General features: G+C 43.9%; 1 protein-coding gene across 1 annotated transcript; it reads left to right on the top strand.

Annotated features, from left to right (window-relative positions):
* Positions 1–5305: 5305 nt before the first annotated feature.
* LOC124777754 lies at positions 5306–22395 on the top strand. The gene is made up of 3 exons (XM_047253256.1): positions 5306–5343; positions 9071–9266; positions 22131–22395. The coding sequence occupies exons 1-3, from the start codon at positions 5341–5343 to the stop codon at positions 22298–22300; spliced, it is 369 nt and encodes a 122-aa protein (XP_047109212.1). The 5' UTR covers positions 5306–5340; the 3' UTR covers positions 22301–22395.
* The last annotated feature ends 1848 nt before the right edge of the window (positions 22396–24243 follow it).

Genomic DNA, 24243 nt, shown 5'->3' with positions numbered 1-24243 from the left:
CGGAGGGCACTTTACATGCCACTGTCATTACCTCCCTTTCCTGTTCCAGTCGCGTATGGTTCGCGGGAAGAACAACTGTCTGAAAGCCTCCGTGCGCGCTCTAATCTCTCTAATTTTACATTCGTGATCTCCTCTGGAAGTATAAGTAGGGGGAAGCAATATATTCGATACCTCATCCAGAAACGCACCCTCTCGAAACCTGGCGAGCAAGCTACACCGCGATGCAGAGCGCCTCTCTTGCAGAGTCTGCCACTTGAGTTTATTAAACATCTCCGTAACGCTATCACGGTTACCAAATAATCCAGTGACGAAACGCGCCGCTCTTCTTTGGATCTTCTCTATCTCCTCCGTCAACCCGACCTGGTACGGATCCCACACTGATGAGCAATACTCAAGTATAGGTCGAACGAGTGTTTTGTAAGCCACCTCCTTTGTTGATGGACTACATTTTCTAAGCACTCTCCCAATGAATCTCAACCTGGTACCCGCCTTACCAACAATTAGTTTTATATGATCATTCCTCTTCAAATCGTTCCGTAGGCATACTCCCAGATATTTTACAGAAGTAACTGCTACCAGTGTTTGTTCCGCTATCATATAATCATACAATAAAGGATCCTTCTTTCTATGTATTCGCAATACATTACATTTGTCTATGTTAAGGGTCAGTTGCCACTCCCTGCACCAAGTGCCTATCCGCTGCAGATCTTCCTGTATTTCGCTACAATTTTCTAATGCAGCAACTTCTCTGTATACTACAGCATCATCCGCGAAAAGCCGCATGGAACTTCCGACACTATCTACTAAGTCATTTATATATATTGTGAAAAGCAATGGTCCCATAACACTCCCCTGTGGCACGCCAGAGGTTACTTTAACGTCTGTAGACGTCTCTCCATTGATAACAACATGCTGTGTTCTGTTTGCTAAAAACTCTTCAATCCAGCCACACAGCTGGTCTGATATTCCGTAGGCTCTTACTTTGTTTATCAGGCGACAGTGCGGAACTGTATCGAACGCCTTCCGGAAGTCAAGAAAAATAGCATCTACCTGGGAGCCTGTATCTAATATTTTCTGGGTCTCATGAACAAATAAGGCGAGTTGGGTCTCACACGATCGCTGTTTCCGGAATCCATGTTGATTCCTACATAGTAGATTCTGGGTTTCCAGAAATGACATGATACGCGCTCACCTGCACGGCGCCAAAAATGCATACGACCATCATTGGCACCAAGGCAGAAGCGACTCTCATCGCTGAAGACGACACGTCTCCATTCGTCCCTCCATTCACGCCTGTCGCGACACCACTGGAGGCGGGCTGCACGATGTTGGGGCGTGAGCGGAAGACGGCCTAACGGTGTGCGGGACCGTAGCCCAGCTTCATGGAGACGGTTGCGAATGGTCCTCGCCGATACCCCAGGAGCAACAGTGTCCCTAATTTGCTGGGAAGTGGCGGTGCGGTCCCCTACGGCACTGCGTAGGATCCTACGGTCTTGGCGTGCATCCGTGCGTCGCTGCGGTCCGTTCCCAGGTCGACGGGCACGTGCACCTTCCGCCGACCACTGGCGACAACATCGATGTACTGTGGAGACCTCACGCCCCACGTGTTGAGCAATTCGGCGGTACGTCCACCCGGCCTCCCGCATGCCCACTATACGCCCTCGCTCAAAGTCCGTCAACTGCACATACGGTTCACGTCCACGCTGTCGCGGCATGCTACCAGTGTTAAAGACTGCGATGGATCTCCGTATGCCAAGGCAAACTGGCTGACACTGACGGCGGCGGTGCACAAATGCTGCGCAGCTAGCGCCATTCGACGGCCAACACCGCGGTTCCTGGTGTGTCCGCTGTGCCGTGCGTGTGATCATTGCTTGTACAGCCCTCTCGCAGTGTCCGGAGCAAGTATGGTGGGTCTGACACACCGGTGTCAATGTGTTCTTTTTTCCATTTCCAGGAGTGTATTTCAAAAGGGTGACGCCCTGTGATGTCGTCCTCTGGCTCGGCAACACTTCAAACAGCAAGGCCGTAGCACATGCGAAAAAGGCCACAGTTCAGAAGTTCATGTGAGGTTAAGGTGATTTAATTATGTCACATTGACATAAATCTCACCACAAATCTAGCCAGCACCACACTGATGATTCACACGATGAAAAGGTTGCCAGAGCCCATGTTTCACAGAACCGTGACACTCAGCGTTGAAATCATGAGGTTACTTAGGGGTGACCTAGGAAAATATTCCAGACAGACCGTCACTCAGATTCGACACGAAAAGCCATCAATGACACCACCCCTTTCTCTGTGGCGTTGATTCCCACACGTTTCGCTTCTGAAAACGACAGTTCGCAGTGCGATGAGTAAAATAGAGATGTTCTAAACAACCTTTGACACTGTTGGCGCCCTCGTACGTTTCCACCCTTCTCTAAGGACATTGTAGGGTTGTATCTCCATTGAAGGTGATCGCACCACTTCGGAGTGTGGCAAGACCACTATTGTTGCTCTAGTGTTCGGGTGTTCTCTCTTAGGGGCTTTCAAAAACGTTTGACGAAATATGAACGTGATCCGAAACAGCAAATGGTACTTATGGTTTTTCAGCCCTCTTGTTTTCCACCATCCTGTGGCGTGACCACATGTGAATGGAACATTAACATGTGTGAGAACAAAACAGCAAAGGGTGCCTCTAAGAGCCGCCAGTTCGCCAACACTCTCCTTGCATCCAGGCAATCTTTGTTGGGCACGTTACAAATGTACCTGTCAGAAACTTCGACACCAGTTCATCCTGGGGGCTGCTCTAGGGCCTGAAAGTAGGCAAACCCTACCCAATCAGTATGGAAGGGATTGCCTAACCCTCAGCCGCCAGGCCGATTTGGTGTCGAAATTTCTGAAGGAGCACGTCTAACGGGCGCAGCAAAGGTGCGTAGGTTGTACCGAGAGTGTTGCCGAACTGGAGAGTGAGACCCTTTGTCATTTAATTTACATATGTGTTAATATTACACTCCCATTTGATACCGCCACAAGATGGCGGAAAACAGGAGGGTTGAAAAAGCATAATACCCTTTGCTGCAAAACGTACACGAACAACATCCTCAGTCGTACTGTACTCTAAAGCAATGCGATCACTTTCAATGAGAATATAGCCCCACAATGTCCTTATAAGAGAGTTGAAACATCCGAGGGTGCTAGCAGTTTCAATGAGAATATAGCCCCACAATGTCCTTATAAGAGAGTTGAAACATCCGAGGGTGCTAGCAGTTTCATAGGTTGTCAATCATAACTTCCCGTTGCTCATAGCATTGCGAACTGTCGTCTCCGACCGCGAAATATGTGAGAATCAACACCTAGGGAAAGGTGGTTTTGTTGACGCCACACCCTGAACGTCGGTGGGTCTGGAATGTTTTCCCCAGGCTCCGATAAGAAAAACGCGAGATATCTACGCGGGTAGTCGTGGTTCTGTTACCCGTCGCAGAGGCATTAAAAGAAGGGGTGACATTTGGGTAACAGGGGCTGTGACGACCTTCTCATTATGTGACACATCAACGGTGATGGTAGGTGGAATTGAGATGAAATTTGGTGAAAATGTGACACCATTAACCCATCCTACAGCACACACAAAGCTACAGGCTGTGGCCTTTTTTTCACATGTTCCGACACCTCGCTGTCTGAAGCGTCGCCGAGCCCGAGAGTGACGTTGCAGTGCGAAGCGGTTTTGCACCATTACAGAGGAGGGTCAACTGATGGAAAAAAAGTTGGGAGTATAACAAAAGGGTGATAATGGTTTTTATGTCTATAAAAAAGGCATATGACTCAGTTAATAGGGAAAGACTCTGGAAAGAAATGAAGAAGATAGATGTAGAAGATGGATACATTAATGTAATAAAGACAATGTACAGAGGACCCAATTGTAAAATTAGTACACCATTGGGGACCTCTGAATACTTCGAAATAAGACAAGGACTTAAGCAAGGAAGCATTCTATTTCCTGCACTTTTTAATGTTATGATGCAGGGAATGAATAGGGCAGTTAAAGATGTAGTAAAAGAAAAAGACAAAAAGATGATTTTTGCAGATGATATGGTCGTATGGGGTGATAAAGAGGTAGATGTACAGTTACAACTTGATGCGTGGAAGGAAATAATGAAAAGGTGTGGATTAAAAATAAATAAATATAAGAGTGGAGTAATGGTATTTGGAAGAGAAAAAGGGATCAACGGAAATATTACCTTGAATGGAGAACCCCTCAAAGTGGCAGAAAGTTTCACTTATTTAGGGAGTGAAATATCTAGGGATGGAAGAATAACTAACGAAATTAATAGGAGGTTACAGAAGGGAGGCAATTTCTACCAAACAATAAAACACCTGATTTGGAATAAGGAAGTTTCAGAAAAAGCAAAACTCCTTATGTAGAAGAATTATTACTTCCCTATTATCACCTGTGGTGGAGAAACATGGACAACGACATAAAGGGACTGGAGCAGACTGCAAGCAGGGGAAATGAGATTTGTCAGAGCAGTTAAGGGAAAAACAAGAATGGACAGAGTAAGGAATGTAGAGAGTAAGAAATTGAAAAAAAAAAGAGATTAAGATGGTATGGGCATGTTAAGAAGATGCATGGGCAGAGTCTCCTCAAAATTACGGAGAACTAAAGATGGATGGGAAAAGACCTGGAGGGCGCCCAAGAACACGGTGGAAAATGGGAGTGAGAATATCTGTGGAAAGGAGAGGTGTGACCTGGCAGGGAGTGGAGGAAGAAAAGTGGTGGGAGGACCGAGCCAAATGCAGAGGACTCGTCAGCACCCAGACCCGGCAGTAGTTGGAGCGGGATCCGGATATAGATACACCGAGGAGGGTTGTAGGCACTTTTGTGCTCTATTTGAAACTTATACGTCGTAACAGGAGGCTGTTACAGGGTTTCGAAAAAGTGATCCTTTACTTCTGTTGTGAAGTGTACTGCGCTTCGTTATTCCTTTTTTCACTCTTGTGTTTCTGAATGTTCGATTAGCATGTGCTGTCTTTTTTCTCCTAATTTCGATACCACCCTTTCACTTATTCATGAATTTTCCTCTGCTTTTCCTATGATCGCTGTGTGTGCATTTTCCCTAGCCACGCAATAATGTGCAAGATAAATGATTTACTTATAATTAGGCTAATTCAAAACGATCAAAACACGACATGCTTGGTGCCTAGGAGACATTACGGCCTCATGCTGTGGTTTCAACAGGCTGTTCCCAGAAGGCGTCCGCTAGCCCGCAGCGGCTGTGTGGGCCTTCGGTCGTTATATAAGGCGGCTAATCAGCGGCAGCGAGCAGTAGCTGCACAAACACGCCAGCGCACAGTTCGGACAACATGGTAAGGTAGCGCCCCAAGCAGGTAGATTAAGCACGCCCAACAGCATTCGCGTCACTCTACACGGCAGGGAACGAGGACACTTCCGTCAGTTCTCCCCTGTGTCAACTTCATTCAAATTTCGCTGTAGTACTATAGACGTTGAACCTGAGAAACGTAAGTTATTTCTCGATTTGTGACTGAAACCGTTCAGCTTCATAGAAATGTTACACTTGTTTTCTAATGGTCTGTGCCAGTTGTGTTTGAACAACATACACTGAGACGACAAAAGTTATGAGATAGCGAAATGCATATATCCTGATCGAGTGCCAAAAATACCAAACTTCAGGCATTACATCTCATCACAGACAACGCACTGGCCGACGGCCTTCACTTAACGACCGAGAGCAGCCACGTTTGTCTAGAGTTGTCAGTGTTAAAAGACAAGCAACACTGCGTGAAATAACACCAGAAATCAATGAGGGACGTATGACGAACGTATCCATTAGGACAGTGCGGAGAAATTTGGCGTTAATGATCTATGGCAGCGGACAACCGACGCGAGTGCCTATCCTAACAGCACGACATGGTCTGCAGCGCCTCTCCTGGGCTCGTGACCATGTCGGTTGGACCCTATGCGACTGGAAAACCGTGACCTGGTCAGATAAGTCGCGTTTTTAGTTGGTAAGAGATGACAGTGCGGTTCGAGTGTGGCGCAGACCCCCACGAATCCATGGACCCAAGTTGTCAACAAGGCACTGTGCAAGCTGGTGGTCGTTCCATAATGGCGTGGGCTGTGCTTATATGCAGTGGACTAGGTCATCTCTTCCAAATCAACCCATCATTGACTTGAAATGATTATGTTCGGTTACCTGGTGACCATCTGCGGCCTTTCGTGGCTTCTTGTTCCCATACATGTCACCACGCCACAATTGTTTGTGGTTGGTTTGAAGAACAGTCTGGATCATTACTGTGAATGATTTGGATACTGAGATCGCCTGATATTAACACCTTCGAACATTTATGGGGGTCTGCCAGCCGAGGTGACCGCGTGGTTCTAGGCGCTTCAGTACGGAACCGCGCTGCTGCTACGGTCGCAGGTTCGAATCCTGCTTCGGGCATGGATGTGTGTGATTTCCTTAGGTTAGTTAGGTTTAAGTAGTTCTAAGTTCTAGGGGACTGCTGACCTCAGATGTTAAGTCCCATAGTGCTCAGAGCCGTTTATGGGGTCTAATCGAGAAGTCAGCTGGTGCACAAAGTCCTTCACTGGCAAATCTTTCGCAATTACGAACGGGTGTACAGGCAGCATGACTCAGTTTTTCGGCACGACATTTCCAACGACTCGTTAAGTCCATGTCAGGTCGAGTTGCTGCCGGACAATAGGAGGTCCGACATGATGTTGGTAGGTATCCCATGACTTTTGTTGCCTCAGTGTAGTCAAGATTTCGCATGGATACACATCGTAAACCATGCAGAACCGTATAGAAACGGCATACATACTTACGTGCCTTCTGCAACCTAGTGCTTTCTTAGGAGTAGATCTACTTCGTTGCTCCGTGCAGTAATCTGACCGAGGTTGCCCGTGCATTCTCGAGTATCGATATTTAGCAGGTGAATATGTAAGTAGGCTGTTTATGTTTTCTTATTGGCAACGTTACGTAGCGCTCTGTATGAGAATCACTGGCTGTGCTGTGTGCAGTCTGTGGCTAGTTTGCATTGTTGTAATACTCGCCATTGTAGTGTTGGGCAGCTGGCTGTGAACAGCGCGTAGCGTTGCGCAGTTGGAGGTGAGCCGCCAGCAGTGGTGGATGTGGGGAAAGAGATGGTGGAGTTTTGAAATTTGTCATGAACTGCTATATATATTATGACTATTAAGGTAAATACATTGTTTGTTCTCTATTAAAATCTTTCATTTGCTAACTATGCCTATCAGTAGTTAGTGCCTTCAGTAGTTTGAATCTTTTATTTAGCTGGCAGTAGTGGCGCTCGCTTTATTGCAGTAGCTCGAGTAACCAAGATTTTTGTGAGGTAAGTGATTTGTGAAACGTATAGGTTAATGTTAGTCAGGGCCATTTTTTTGTATGGATTTTTGAAAGTCAGATTGCGTTGCGCTAAAAATATTGTGTGTCAAGATAAGCACAGTTTCGTATATAATTCTTCAAAAGGGGACGTTTCATATGTCGACCCTTAGCCGAGGATACCTCATTGGAATCTTCTGATATTTTCTTGTAGTTTGTGTAATTAGTGTAGCTTTTGTTTATTACTAGCGCGTAATTATAGAGAGAATTTCCTTTGTAGTTGTAGTTTTTCATTGTTGTACATTAAAACAGTTGTGGCATGCATGTAGATTTGCAGCAAGTATTTCGCAGCTGCGCTTGCAATTAACTAGATATTATTTTCAGTGCTATGTTAATGTGTTCTCTTATTTTTGCTCTTCAAATTGTGCTTTTCTGTGTTATCGTGTGAAATATTGTGACAATAATGGCGTGTGAGAAACGTAACACTAGGCTCCAAAGTAAACAGAGAAATAATAGTGACGACGAGCGTAGCTTATCAGAGTAACCAAGATTTTTGTGAAGTAAGTGATTTGTGAAACGTATAGGTTAATGTTAGTCAGGGCCATTCTTTTGTATGGATTTTTGAAAGTCAGATTGCGTTGCGCTAAAAATATTGTGTGTCAAGATAAGCACAGTCTCGTATATAATTCTTCAAAAGGGGACGTTTCAAATACTACTGGAAACATGAAGATACAAGAATTTTCTGCATTACAGATGTAGTTCTATTTTTTCCTGGGAAAATCATAACTTTAGGTTAATAAAACCACGTTTTTATTAGTGTGGTCTTCAATCCTAAGACTGGTTCGAAGCAGCTCTCTACCCTACTCTATCCTGCGCAAGCTTCTTCACCACCGAATAACTACTGCATCCTACAACTATTTTAAGATGTTTGCTATAACCAATCCTTGCTCTCCCTTTACAGTTTTTGCCACCCACACTTCCCCGATTTCCAAACTTACCATTCCTGAAGATGTGTCCCATCATCAGATCCCTTCTATTAATCAGTTTGTACCACAATTTTTCCTCCGTTCAGTTCAAGACCTCTTTATTAGTTTATCTACACACCTGATCGTCAGCATTCTTCCATAATACTAAATTTCAAAAGCTTGTATTCTCTTCTTGTTTAAACTCTTTATTGTCCATGTTTCACTTACGTACAAGGCTATACTTCCTAACAATTCAATTTTTCTTCAGAAATTCTTTTCCTACTATTGCCAATCTGCAGTTTACGTCTTCTCCACACCGGCTACAATCAATTATTTTGCTGTCCAAACAGCAGAACTCATCTACTACCTCTAGTGTCATTTCCCTGTCTACTTCCCTCAGCATTGCCTGATTTAATACGACTACTATTCATTACCTTTGTTTCACTTTTGTTTACATTCATTTTAAAACATATCGTAGAAATAATCATGTAGTTTTTTCGTGTTCCCAGGACAATTCTAGACAATAACGATATTTGTCTTGGAACTAACTCCTCAACTCTTCTGAAAACTGTCTTGGAATTGTTTATTTAAGCGATAATATTGTATCTTTTGATATTGGCCTGCATCTACGCTTCAGAACTATTAATAAACTATTCTACGCGTGGGGTGAGACGAAGAATACACCGACTTTTAGTAAGTGTATGATGTCTTCGGTATCATGTTCTTCACATTTAACGTGGAGTTTACTATTGTTAGTTGTCTTTGCAGGTGCCCCTGAGATTAATAACTGCATTGATCGCCTTGGCCGTTGTGGTGTCCTGCGTTATCGCTATACACATCGACTGCAAAACGATCAAGATAAAATGTATAGCTATTGACCCGGTCGAATGCAAGGAGGACGGTGGGATCTTCATTCCTAATGGTGGTTTATGTGGCTACTGCGACAGCTGCCGTAAATACGTGGGTGAGTATCCGCACATCCGCACGTTGTGTGTGCTTTTCTCTCTACTGTTTTGCTGTTTTGGCGTTCATATGCACTATTCAGTTATGTGCGGGATTCAGTGTCGGTTCTTTAGCGACGTTCGCCACACTTGTTTCGGTTCACCCACCAACGGTGAGCGAGTAAAACTTGTTAAACATCCTCTTATATGCATACACTAGTTGATGTCGCTCCGACATTCTTTTCATTGTTATATGTATCATTCAAAAACAATATCTGTAGTAATTTCATATGAGAAATGAAGTACAGACACACTTAATTTGAAATGAAAGGAACATTACAAAAATGTTATGCATAGAGACAGCAAACAGACACATGGTAGATTTTGAGACTATTTTTGTAGTAACCACAACCAACAGCGGGAACGCCTTGGGCCGCGGATCGGAGCCGCCAGGCGGGGAAGCCGCCGGCGGTGGAGCACGCACCACCGGGTAAACACAGGACGAGTCGGACGACAGACCAACGACGACAACAACCGACCACGACCGACTATGAGCGACACAACAAGGAGGAGATTAACAACGGAGGCTTGTAGAAACCACAACACCAAACACCAAACGTAAATCCGCTCGGAGCCAGAGCCAGGCAAATGTCAACAACGAGCAACGCCCAGAACGCAGTACCGCCGAGATACAAACGAAATCCAGAGCGAGTACCAGACTGGCTGGACTAGGTTTTTTTTTCCTTTATTGTGATTTCATTCCCCTGCCCCATATGGGCAGGGGAGGGCTGTCAGCAGCACAATCCGCCGCTCTTCAGCCGAGTGACATGAAAACTAAAACAAGAATAAAATAATACATACATAAGGAGGTAAAAAAGGGGAACATAAAACAGAGTAAGGGGAGAAAATGGAGGTAAAAATACACTGACATGTAGACGGTCATTGGGGACAGTTAAAAAAAGTCACCAGAAAGTTAAAAAACACAGTTGGCGATTCTTAAAACACAGAGAAGACACTGGATGCGCATGCACAGGTTAAAAGTTGGCCACAGTATTAAAAAACACTCCGAAACAACACACTTAAAACCCACTTGGAGTACACACGACGAAGAATAAAACTACCAGGTGGGACCTGCCGAGGGAAAGGTCAGAGAGGATGGAAAAGGAGGGGAGAGCATGGGGCAGCTGGGGAAGCGGCGGGATGAAGAGAGGAGGGGCAACCGTGGGTTCACGAAGAGGCAGGAGACACATGGGGCGGGAGAGGAAAAGGGAAGACAGGGCAGGAGGGAGCGCAGAGACACTGAAAGAAGGCACAAGAGATGGAGGGGGAGTAGGAGGGGAAATCCGCTCAGAAGGAGGGAGGGGGAGGAGAGGGAGCCCTGAGGAGGAGGCAGGAAGAGGGGGTTGGACTAGGGCAGAGCAGGTCCCTATATACGAAACCGGAGGGAGCGGCTATTGGCCGCTGTCTGCACGTGGCTTAGCGGTGGCGCCCTCGCTGCGCGAGAGCCGCTGCGCGGAATAGTCGCTATGGGCTGACTACGACCATTTGTTCTGCCGCGTGTTCGACTTCCATGGCGGAAGGTACTAGAATTTTTTTGTAATTCTTCTCCTATTTTTATCATTTTTATTTCATTCATTCCCCATTTTTTGTCAATTTTGTGTTATTTTTGACGGCTTTCAGTTACCATACGCTTTCAAAGTTTTTCAAAAGGAAGCATTGCCATGACTTTAAAGTTCGCTTCTGTCATATCATCCCACCGACGTATCTACACTTTTCTAAAGTGTAAAAGCAGCTGCCTTGAGTCTGTATCTGAAAATTGCCGGAAATCTGCCTTCAGCACAACAGCAGACGTGTGCTGCTACGTTGGAAAGTTTCTTTTCCACTAAATTGTGAAGGGATTTGCATCCCTTTAAAATATCTGCACTACTCAGACCTGTCATTCCAACAATACATAGTATCGATAGAGAACAGCGTCATTTCCTACGGTTCAGACAAGAACTTCTGGCTGTGAACATTGACTGGTATCTACCTGTGGCCATGGTAGTCCGCAGCCTATACTGTGCAACACAATTAAAGTGTGACTTTTTCAAAAAACTCCATAACTGTCTCCCATTGCGACACAGAAACTTGACTTTTGGCTCAAAGATGCCACACCCTTCCTGTGTAATGGAGCAAAAGCTTAGCACCCTGAGACGTCATCCTCGAGCACGGCGAAGGTGTCGACGAATCCGAAGAAAACGCCAGAGCTCAGAATTTCGTGTGCGCTGTAAGGTGGGTTAATAATGTCATATTGGCATCAAATAATTCTATCCACCGCCACCGTGGACGGGTCACACGATGGGAAGGTCGTCACACCGCCTCTTACCCACATTTAACTCCTTACTTTGACGACTCTGTGATGGAAGTCATAACCGCGACGCCCAGCGCTGAAATCTCGCTGTTTTCTTTTTGTTGGCTGAGGAAAACATTTCAGACACACCAACGCTCAGTACCGATACGAAAAGGACACAGGGGGCTCATAAAGGGATTGGTTGCCACGTATTTCGCAGTCGACAACGACAACTCGCAATGCGATGAGCAACGGACGACTTTCTTAACAACTTTTGATACTGCTGACACACCCCGGACAACTTAACACTTGTCTAAGAACATCGAAGTCCTGCAACCCCTCTGAACGTTATCACATCCTTTTGGAGTGTAATGCGAAGGCAGTTTTTGCTGTGGTGTACAGGTTGGAACCATTAGGGACATTCAAAACCATTCGACGAAATCTGAACGTGATCCGAAGCAGCAAATGATGTTTATGCCTTTTCAGCCCCCCTGCTTTGCGCCCTCCTGTGGCGTGCTCACAGAGGGGCGCGACATTGACACATGAGTGAATAAATCGGCAAAGGATCCCTCTATGATCCCTCAATTTGGTTACTCCCTCAGTGCCATCAGCACACCGTTGTTGAGCACTTTAAAAATGTACCTGTAGATAAATGGCCAGTCACTGATTCTTGTCTCCCAGTGTGACAGGCATCCCTTTCGACACCCCAGCTAGCCACATGCAAAGTTTAAGGTGTCTCCAAATCGATGCCTGTGACTCTGATCCCTAGGAATCAATGACTAGCTGTCTGTGTACAGGAGCATTTCTGAAGTTCCCAACAAATGTGCGCATGCGGTACCGAGGATGCTGCCAGACTAGGTTCCTGTTTATTCATGAGTGTGTCAATGTCGCAGCCTCATACATCACGCCACAAGAGGATATGAGACAGGATGGCTGACGAATACGTACAAAATGGTTCAAATGGCTCTGAGCACTATGGGACTTAACATCTGAGGTCATCAGTCCCCTAGAACTTAGAACTACTTAAACCTAACTAACCTAAGGACATCACACACATCCATGCCCGAGGCAGGATTCGAACCTGCGACCGTAGCGGTCGCGCGGTTCCAAACTGGAGCCCCTAGAACCGCTCGGCCACACCGGCCAGTTAAATACGTATACCTTTTCTGCTTTGGATCACGTTCAGATTTCGTCCAATGGTTTTTAATTGTCCCTAGTCCTCCTTTCCGCATAACAAAGCGAAATCTGCGGTCGCACTGCACTCCAGAGGAGGATGATCGAGTTCCGTGGGGTTGCAGGCCCACGATGTTCCGAGACGTGGGTCATTCATCGGTGTGGGGGCGAGGGGGAGGGTGGCGTGTCTGCAGAGTCGAAGAAAGTCATGAACACTATCGTGATGTGCATCGCACTGCAAACTGACGTTTTTTACGGTGAAATGTGTGGCAATCTACGCCCCAAGGGAAGGAGTGGAGTTACTGATGCTCTTTATGCCACCACCTGACGCCGTTCCGTGGCGATACTGGTCAGCCATGTGTCTGAAATGTTTTCCTCTGCCACGATAAGAAAACCACGTGATTTCAACGGTGGCTGTCGCGGTTCTGACATCCATCAGATAGGCGTCAAAGAAAAGCGTGAAATGTGGGTAAGACGTAGTGTAAATACTTTCACATCGTGTGATACGTCCACGGTGGCGTTGGGCAGGTGAAATTTGATGCTAATGTGACAACAGCTGCTAGCACAGCGAAGACCAATGTGTATGTGACTCGAAGTTACGGCCTTCTCGAGAGCTAAAAGAAGAGTGAAAACTGCTACATCACACCGCGCTTCTCGCTGAATGCTGAAGATCCGATGGGTAGATTACGTAACTAATGGAGACAGAATGAAAAGGCTGACAGGACACATCCTGACGCACTATGAAATGGCTAATTTGGTAATAGAGGACAGTTGGACGGTGAAAAATTGTAGATGGAGACTTCACTTTAGTGCAATAAAAAGTTTCGAATGGATGCAAGAGGAGACACTTGGTTTATCCTCCCCCCCCCCCCCCCCTCCCTTTCGTCCTGGAATAGAAAGTTTTTATTCATTACAGAGTGTCATGCACTTCTAGGAGTGATTTCCCGTGATTCTGCTAGACCTCTCGTTTAGACACTTGTTGTATTACGCGGCTGAGATTATTATGACTTTAGCAACTGCTATATCGTTTATATCAAAAATTGTAATTTTACAGTCTTGCCCCACCTCCCCCCACCACTCTTCCGGTCGTTGTCAGCTTCCATGACCAGAGCCGCTACTTTTCAGTCAAGTAGCTTCTCAATTGACTTCGCAAGAGCTGAGTACACCCCGCTTGCCAACAGCGCTCAGAAGACGTGGACGGTCACCCATCCAAGTGCTAGCCAAGGCCGATAACGCTTAACTTTGGTGATTTGACGGAAGCCAGTGTTACCACTGAGTCGAGGCCGTTGGAATAATTACAAAGGTTAGATCTTCTGTATCCTCTGACATGTTGTTTACCATGTATTAATGTTTACATGCAACTGATTATGAGGCTACAAGTCACGAAACCGATAGTGCCTTAATAAATTGGTTCAAAATATAGCTGTTTGCGGAGTTCTTGATAAAAAAAAAAGCTGTCTAACTAAACTGCATAGGAAAAGGGCCATACATTGACGGAAAAGAATCACAGCTCTAAGAAGGAGTTGTGTAACATAGACTAAAGTCGCTAGTGTAGTTCTACATCTGAAAGATGACGACTATTCAAATTTCGCGGTAGTCGCATACGAGTGGCGCTAGTAGCGCCAGTATGAGGATGCAAGTCAGGTTTGCTTTAAATACACTCTGTAACGGTCGAGACCGTTAGTTACCTTTGAGCATGGACGTGGTGTGGTGCTGTTGGTCAAGAAAGCCTTTAATGTGATAAAGACGCCATTATCAACCCTTACTGAGTTTGAATGAGGTCATGAAATAGAGATAGGTGAAGCAGGATGTTCCTTCTGCGATACTGCAGAAGGACCTGGCAGGAATATAGTCACTCTACACGACATCTGGCAGTGGTACTCACTAAAATATAGGGTCGCAAGAAAAGCGGGCTCCACACGGCCACATGGCACTACCGAGAGGGAAGACTGTCATGTTTGGCATAAGACTCTGGCACAGCGTGCTGCATCTGCAGCAGCGCTTTGAGCTGCAGCTGGCACCACAATGACACAACGATCTGTTACAAAGTGGTTACTTCAAGGACGGCTTCGAGCCAGAACCCTGTACCATGCATTCCGCTGAACGCAAACCGCCACTATTTGTGATTTCAGTGGAGTCAAGCAAGGGTTCATTGGAGGGTAAGGTGGAGGTCTGTCGTGTTTTCTGATGAAAGATGGTTCTGCCTCGATGCCAGTGAAGGCCTGCAACCAACCTGTAAGCGTGCTACATGCACTGGACCTACATATGGATTAATGGTCTAGGGTGCGATATCGTAAGACAAAGGATCACTCTCGTAGTTATCCCACGCACCGTAACTGCAAATTTGTATGTCAGTCTGATGATTCGTGCTGTATTCATAAACAGCATTCCAGGAGGTTTTTCAACAGGATACCGCTCACCCATGCACTGCTGTTGTAACCCAACATGCTTTGCAGAGTGTCGACATGTTGCCTTGGCCTGCTCAATCACCAGATCTGTCTCCAATCGAGTACGTATGGGACATCTTGAGACGACAATTGCAGCCTCATGCAGAAACAGCGTTCAACGCCATTTATTCACAGACCAAGTGCAACAGGCATGGAACTCCATCCCTAAACTTACATTCGGCACCTGTACAGCACAACTCATGCACGTTGGCATGCTTGTGTTCAACATTATGGCGGTTTCACGGGTTTTTAATGTACCATCATTTCACATTTGCAATGGCTTATCTCGCTCGTAGGGTAATTTATTATACAGGGTTTGTATAAAAAGTAATGAGACTGAGCTTGTGAACGAAAATTTATTGTACATATCGCTACAACCACTTAGAACTCTTCAATCTATGACCCTTGAGAGTCAACAACCCGCTGCATGCGAGATTTCCGTTCTTCAAATGCTACCGCAAACTCTGAATCCAGGATGGCCTTCAAAGTGTTCATCGTGGCGGCTTGGATCTTCTCCAGGGTCCCATGACGGTGTCCTTTCAGGGAAGTTTTAGTTTCGAGAACAAAATAAAGTCTGGCGGGGCCATATCAGAACTGTACGGGAGCTGGGGAATCGTTGGAATCCAGATCCACCATGAAGCAGGTGTGACTCGGTGCATTGTCACGATGCGGCTTCCAATCATTGACCATGGTTGGCCTCACGCAATGGACCGTGCCTCTCAGTCTCTTGAGTTCGCAATAAAAAAACACCGCTGACAGTTTGGCCTTGGGGCACAAACCCACGACAAACCACGCCCCTGACGTCGAAAAACACAATCAGCATGGTTTTAACCTTTGATTTGCTCATGCAAGACTTTTTTGGACATGGGGATGCTGTGGTGTGCCATTCGGCACTCATGCGCTTTATCTCCGGGTCCTACTGAAACACCCAGGTTTTGTCTCCAGTAATAACGTTATCTAAAAATTCTGGATCAGCTTCAGGGCTCTGGAGACTGTCTTGGCAGGCGTCCATACGTGCTTGCCTTTGAACAGCTGACAATATCCTTGGAACCATCTTGGCGCAAATTTTCCTTATCGACAATTCTTTGGTGATGATGTTGTACACTGTCATTTTATCAAGTCAGAGATCATCTGCTACCATCCTGACACTCATCCGACGGTCAGTGTTCAATAAACCGCGCACACGGTCGATATTTTCGTCAGTTTTGCTGGTTGACGGGTATCCGGAGCGGTTCACATCCTCAACGCTGTCCCGACCCTCTTTAAAGCTCTTCGCCCACCTGGAAACCTGGGATTTTGACGGGTAATCATCGCAGTAGTCTTGCCGACACATATCCAACGTTTCCGTACCCGATCTTCCTAGTTTCACACAACACTGGGATGGCTTAAAATTGCTCGATCGTTTGCTGCGTGTTGCGCCACGATCGACGCCATTTCTCTACATTAATTATTTTTTGTTGTTGCGATTTTCCGTTAGTGTATTTAAGATCTAGCTACTTCCTGCCTTGAGCCACTTAAACGATAGAGGGCTGATACACGAAAGAGATGATCAACGAACTTCAGTATCAGATGTACAGAAGAGGCATTCTGCATCAGATATGGCTTACTGTTGAAGTTCCAATAGCATACGTTCCTATAACAGTCAACAAATGTATTGCTCTCTCTCCTTGGCACGTCGTCCGAAAAGACCATTAATATGAAAATACAATGATTCGAGGCCACACAGAGGCTTACCTGCAATCGTCCTTCCCGCGAACTATTCGCGACTGGAACAGGAGAGGGGAGAAGTGATATTGGTACACAAAACACCCTCCGCCAGACACCGCAAGGTGGCGTGCGGAGTATAGATGTAGGCGTATAAGTGAGTTTTATGATCACAATTACTGCTTGCTAGTTCACTGATGTTACCTTGTACTTTTTTGCCTAGGAACTTGAAACATACAGAACCAAAACACTCAAGTCAAACATGACATCACAAGTAGCTAGCAGTCTCGGAATCTCCACATTCATATCGTCTAAGCTGTAAGGCACGCAACGAACAAAAGCGTTTTGCTGATGGGAATTCTTAAAAGTGTATGTAATAATTGTAGTAGTATTTGGCTTTAACTGGCATTCCTGCTGAAGGTGGAGAGGTTTGAGGCTTCATACCTTAAATTAAATGCAGGTTACAAAGTACTCACAACACCATGTGCATAATCAAATCTATCAATATAAATTAATCAACGGCAGGGTATCATAAATACATTATCAAAGCTTCGATTCAGTTGATAATTATTCTGTCTCAGAACATAACCACTGATACAGCGGAGAATACAATTGCCCGTGCGTGAAATTTGTGGCATATTGGGCCAAAAAAAAAGGACAAGAGCTTCATCATGCACTGGAAAATGCTGGAAATATTTTACTAAATGAGAGTGTGATGAATTCTAATAGCCTGTTATTCGAATGGATCAATATAAGGCCGATTCTGCACCATGTGTCTCAGTCTCACTGAACAATGAATGTTAAGTCCGAACATACGTAAATGCACATTATAGACAGAAAATGCTGCAAACAATATTACGCCAAGTAGAGCGACGCTAGCCACAATCTCACCATACATTTGTGACTCATTGTATGAGACTGACCATCAAAAATCAGCTTCAAAACGAGTTAGTACATCATTCTGCCCAATTTTCTTCGTCCGCTAAAAGAACTTGTTTAAGAGAAAATAGTGTCAAATTTAATTTTTTTTTTGTGTACTTGCTGTAATGTCGTTCTTGTCACACAACTGACTGTTAGCGTCCCAGCGGCGCTTCTTCTTGAAAAAACTTGGTCTTTAGCTGAAGTTCCGATAACCGCGACATAACCCGAAATTTTGGGTGACATAAACACAAAAAATTCTATACAAGCTATCTCGATAGTGCAAATTTCGTTTAAAAAAGACTGCAACTAGTTTCATCAGTGTCTATTGTCGCATTAAAAGTGTAATTAAACGTTTCTAAATCGTATTTAATTAACATATTTCGTATTGTTTACTAGTTAGATAGACGAGATCTAGGCCTCAATTTTCCGAGTTATAAACGTATAAAAACCTGACCAAGCACGCCTGATAACGTAAATTCTCTAAAAGCAAATTAATTACAAATTCATTCTTCTGTCGTATCTCTAAATCAGTACAAAAAAAACAACAAAAAACGCACATAAGACCTTTGTGTCGTTTTTTGTTTACACACAACCAATCCCGCGTCCTTGACAAATTTAAAACATTCTTTAAACTTAATTGTTCTTTCGAAACTGACCATGAGTGAGAAATGTGGGTGCTGTTATAGGGTAGTGAGTAGAGGGATTCAGGAAATATTTTCACGGGAGGAGGGGGGGGGGGGGGATGCAGTGGAGAGAATATTGGGAGAGCAGAAGAGGCTCTCTCCTAAAACTACAGAGTATGCAGTAGGAACATTTTGATGGGGGAACAGGAAGGCAAATCTGTGCCCTTCAGGCACAGTTGGAGGAAGCAACGAAGGAACTCATAAGGATCAAGGGAGATAAGGGGGAGGAGGGAGCTTCGGAACTGGCAGCTGGTAGGAGGATAGGAAGAAAGAGAACGCGATTTGACAGTTTTATCATCAACACCAAAAACAGGTATCTGCCACTGCCAGAGTTAAGTGGAGAAGAGCCTCAAGTAGAACGAGGAGCAAAAAATGTGCAACACACTTCAACCGAGGCCAAGAAGCCTACGAATGTACAAAGTGTAAGGAAGAAGAAAGTACAGCTGCTAGGTAGTAGCCATAGGCGAAGTGTAGGCCATCAGTTACAAGAAAGTTTAGGGGCAGCGTACCAGGCCACCAGTATCTTCAAGCCAAATGCAGGGCTTAGTCATGTGATAGAGGACCTAGTGTCTTTATGTAAGGGATTTTACAAAACAGGACCATGTAGTGATAGTGGGTGGGGCGGGAAACAGTTTGGACAGGGATGGGGCATATTACATAGGTGGTGATTTGGATTGTTTTGGGGAAGGAGACCAGACAGCGAGGTCATCGGTCTCATCGGATTAGGGAAGTACGGGGAAGGAAGTCGGCCGTGCCCTTTTAAAGGAACCATCCCGGCATTTGCCTGGAGCGATTTAGGGAAATCACGGAAAACCTAAATCAGGATGGTCGGACGCGGTATTGAACTGTCGTCCTCCCGAAAGCGAGTCCAGTGTTTAACCACTACGTACATAGGTGGTGACCTGGACAAGATAGCTTCCCTGACTCATGGCACCAACATACACTTTGTTGAGCTGTTCCGGCGTCGTGATCGACCACACCTTGATGGAGCTGTGAGGCGAATCAATGTGGGGTTAGGGATGGCTCTGAGGACAACCAACTTGGCTCATGTTTCTCTGGTGCCCGTCGGGACTATCGACAGATGGAGTTTCACTAGGCATGGCCTACATCTAAACAGGACGGGGAAGGAAAGATTGGTACAGCTGATTCATGAAAGTATAGGGGGTGGATCTCGGACCACACATGGTAAAATACCTATTGTCATAGGTAGGAAAAGTAGGTCTTTTTAGGATAAATCCAGACAACAGGTTCCCCTGTATCTCCAACAGTTTAAAAAATAGTGAAACGATCACTCACAAGACAGATTTTATCACCTCAAATATCACATATACCAAATGCCACAAAGAAAAACAAACCATGGGAAAGAGTAACATGGTGCAATTCACAGATTTAACAATCCTCCATCAAAACATGCAATCAATAAAAAATAAAATACAACTATTAGAAGCTGAGCTCCAATCTTTGAACTGCACAGTAGTTCGTATTACTGAGCACTGGTGTAGAGACACAGAAATCCAAGATGAAGTATTATCATTATATGAAAAGGCAAACTCTTACTGCAGAACTACTTCAAGGGGTGGAGGATCATGCATTCCTTTTCTGAAAGGAACGTAGTTCAAATTAAGACATCACTAGTTGAGCTCATTGTAAAGATCCATTCAAAACACTGGGTATTTTAACTGCTCCATGTGAATACATTTACCAGTCAGTTGTACACATCAAAAATAACATTGGTCATTACAGCTCTTTCCATGTCCACGCAACAAGAGATGGACTCAACTTACATTTACCAAGAAAAAAAATTACACATAAAACTCAAAACAGCATTTTCTGCCAAGGAATAAAACAGTACAATAAATTACAAAAAGAGATCAAAGAAATTACAAAAATACACTTATTTAAAAAGGCAGCTAAACAGTACCTGTTATGCTATACATTTTATATATTGAAGGATTACTTAGCTAAAACAGAGTAGGGTTTTGATAAAAATGTTATGCAAATAAATAATAATAATAATGATTATAAAATATCCAACATTCCACATAACACCCTCACTTTATGTTTTTTCCTTCTTTTTTCCCTTTCTAGAAATACTTACCCCCAAGCTATGCGTGGCACAATACTAACACCTCTTCCTCTTTCATGAGTTCAACATTTCACTCATTGTGGAGGGATGCTGACTCAGTTTTTCAGGATAGCAAATGGGAAGTTGTGGTACAGAAAATGGCCCACAGATCACCAGTGTGTGTGTGTGTGTGTGTGTGTGTGTGTGTGTGTGTGTGTGGAGTGAGTGAAGTATTATGAAACAATGTGGGTATAGTGCATGCAGTGACTGTTAGTGAGATGTGAGTGAACAATGTGGCATTACATTATTTAATAAGTTATTTGTAAAAAAGGTATTGTATACCAGGAGTAGACCTAATGATTGTCTCTAACTAGAAGTCTGTGAATATATGTGTATACGATTTAGCTTATTTTAAATTGATCTAAATTACTAAATACTTTGACATGTCCTATATCCTTCAAAAAAGAGATCTACAGATGAATAAAGCTACTACTACTCACCTGTAGCTGAGCTTTAGCAGGTGACCACCCAGAAACGACGATAGGAAACGATCAGACAAGACTCCACTAGGCTGAATTGTCTCCTTCGAACGAGCATCCACTCATAGAGCATGTGGCTGCCCTCGCTTGTCATTGTCTGTCGCTTCAGCTCGCCGGAGTCTATTGCTTCATATATTTCTTCTCAGGTAGTCAAAGACTATGATACCTTCGGTGACCGAATATCTTTGCAGTATGCTTGCGATCCAGAGCACACGGGAGAAGTATTGTTCTGAAAGTTAACATTGCCACAAGAAACTTACACAGGAAATACGTATATGAGGTAGCAGTGACACTGAAATGGAGAGTTTCTTGGCAGAAATTCGTGGTCTCCGTAAATACATAGCTTTTGCTGACGAAAGAACGGACGTCTCGCAGTAGCGAAACAGAGGGAAATTTTTGACTAGAAAGTGAGTAAGATAACTTTGAAATCTGAAGTTAAATTTTCAAGGAGATTACGGATCGCTACGGTTTTGGCTGTCTCTCTCAAAACGAGCTAGCATAAGCACAATAACAAAATATGCTGGCTCGCTCTTTCTATCCAGAAGGGAAAAAGGAGGGGTAGTGGAAGGTTCCAGAAGCTTTGTGAAACACCTGCAGTACTGTTCGACCAATTAGAAACAGCTGCATTTACTAATGTCGCTCTATGGGGTTCATAGAAAGGACAGACATGTGTAAATATTAATGATGTGTTTGTTATATATGAGGAAGTTAGCTACACGTTATTAAAATGACAGAATTATTATTATAAAAAGTCATTGAAATTCAACTCACATCATTGCTTGCATGCAAGAATTATTTAGCAACGTCTATATAATTGTGTAACAGAGGCTATGGAAACATATTGCAACCGATACCTATTTTGATAAAATTTTGATAATATTGTCTTCTTTAAGAATAATTCAAGGTTTTGACAAATCTCTGTCCTCACTGGTGATATTAGATATCTCTCTTGCGTAGTATCTTGCTTGTGTAATATCTGAAAGCTGATCTAAAATAACTGTAGTAATCGTCGTTTTTATATTGCAGGTGAAGGAGAATCTTGTGCGGGCCAAGATGTCTTACAGCCACCAACGCCAACGCCCACTTGTCAAGAACCTCTTGTTTGCGACCCAGACACGAAAACTTGTGTCCAAAGTAAGGTCAATTGTGTAAAAAGTAAGACCCATCCAAAGATACAAGAGTACTCAGTGATTTAAAAAAATTACGTCATGTTAAAAAATGTATGCCATCGCCGATTTATTTTATGTACCTACTGTAAGCACTTTGGAAATAAAATTCAAATTTTTTGTCAGTCTGTTTATCCAGAACATTTCTAAATATGCAAATGTTGTATACCTGTGACATACACTGTTATTGGCTTAATATATTTAACAGTTCTTTTAAGCCTACACCAATCTGCTCTAATGTATCTGTATGTAAAGCAACAATACTTTTAAAGCAGTTATTAACTTCGTCATGCTGCAATTGTTCTTCTGTCAGAAGTCTTGTTCATAGACGGATGCTCTTTTGCTAGGAGCTGGATTCAAATAGCTGTTCCACCCTGATGGATTTTTTAAAGATAGTTTTCATCAGATATTTGAGTTGAAGATAGAGAAGATTCTATCAACAAAATCATGGTACTTTCTCCAAATCTTGTCTGGTTCCCTACAGTACCTCATCTCTGAAAATGTCACTCATAACTAGTAACTAAATATCAAGCAAGCTGTGAATATATTAACTGAATGCTACTATTCATTCAGCTTAAACATTCACAATAGCAGAAAACGATTTCGAGGCTATAGTACCTTAACGATGGTTGATTTAACACTTGTAAATAAACCACTATGACAAAGCTTTGTCAGACAATAATAAATAACAAATATCATTTATTAAGAGTGTTTTACCGAATGGTACTTGACTTCGGTAGAGTTTGATGCGTGGCATTTGATGTCCTGAACGTAATACAATGATATCTGACTTTGATGTCTTTTGGCAGTCTCTGATATTGTAAACATCGCAGATAGTAATGTTTTTTTCGTCATAGCGTATGGTTTCTAAGTTATAAGAAGTGGTAGTTTTATGTTTTATATTTGTCACAGAAAGCGTCTTTGTATACGTGAACACATGGGTGATACATAAGTCTTTGGTTAACAAAGGTTGTTTTACGAGCAGATGAGGTCACTGCCTCTCAGCTGTGAGCAGGTGTCTGTAGTCGGTGGTCAGCAGAGAACAGTGCAGCTGGCAGACATGATGGACCGATAGGAACGCCATCCATCCCGATATATTGAGACCGTCACCGTTATGGACCTTCTTGTCCAGTCATCCCGACAAGACCCAATTTTGTAAAATACTGTTACGAGCTTCGCTCAAGTACTGAAGTAACGTCAGCTGTTAGCGCAACATGTAAATGAAGCCTCACTTAGTTTTCGTTATGCCTCACAGATGGCGTTGCATGTTACGTATCCTGTATCGACGACACAAGCACCTTCGTGATCTAGCGCCATCATTTGAGAAAATATTAAGTCTTCTCCAGCAGTACAGAGGTGGAACTATTTAAGTACCGTACCTCCAAGCGGAAGAGTCGGGCAGTTTCCATTCGAATAGCGATCCTGTCTAAAAGTAATGTGAACAACGATTGCAAATTAGTAAATGTTTGAAGTGCTTCTGCGTGTATATACGACGTGAAGTGTGTAGTGACGTGTACTTCCATGACTAAAACGTTATTGTCGACTTTTTATCGTCCAATAAGCTTATCATAGCTTACGAAAATTCCTAAGGATGGAAAGAGAAACTGTCACTTTTCGGATGGTTACACAAAAGAATGATCTTTTTTCAAGAAAGGATTTACGGATCAGGAAGCATTGTGTGAAAATTTTAGCTGTTTCATCTCAGTAACTCACGGACGTAAGGGAGATATGAGGCATCACTTTTCTACGAAGAATCATGCAAACAGGTTAGCAGTAGGATCGACATCATTCCAGGGAATTCCTCGTTGGCTCTGCAGAACTAACAACACCTTATAAAGTTGTCAAGCATCATCAGTCCTTCAGTTCTCTTGACTGTGCCGTAAAACTGAATGCCGCAATGTATCCAGATTCCAAAGTCACCCCGAAGCAGACTACAATCAGGACCAAAGAGCTACAGCGATTGTTAAAAATAT

Source organism: Schistocerca piceifrons, chromosome 2 (assembly GCF_021461385.2).
Source record: "Schistocerca piceifrons isolate TAMUIC-IGC-003096 chromosome 2, iqSchPice1.1, whole genome shotgun sequence".
NCBI classification, from domain to species: Eukaryota; Metazoa; Arthropoda; class Insecta; order Orthoptera; family Acrididae; genus Schistocerca; species Schistocerca piceifrons.
Note: the sequence above shows the minus strand (reverse complement) of the source record. Positions and strands in the feature narration are given on the sequence as shown.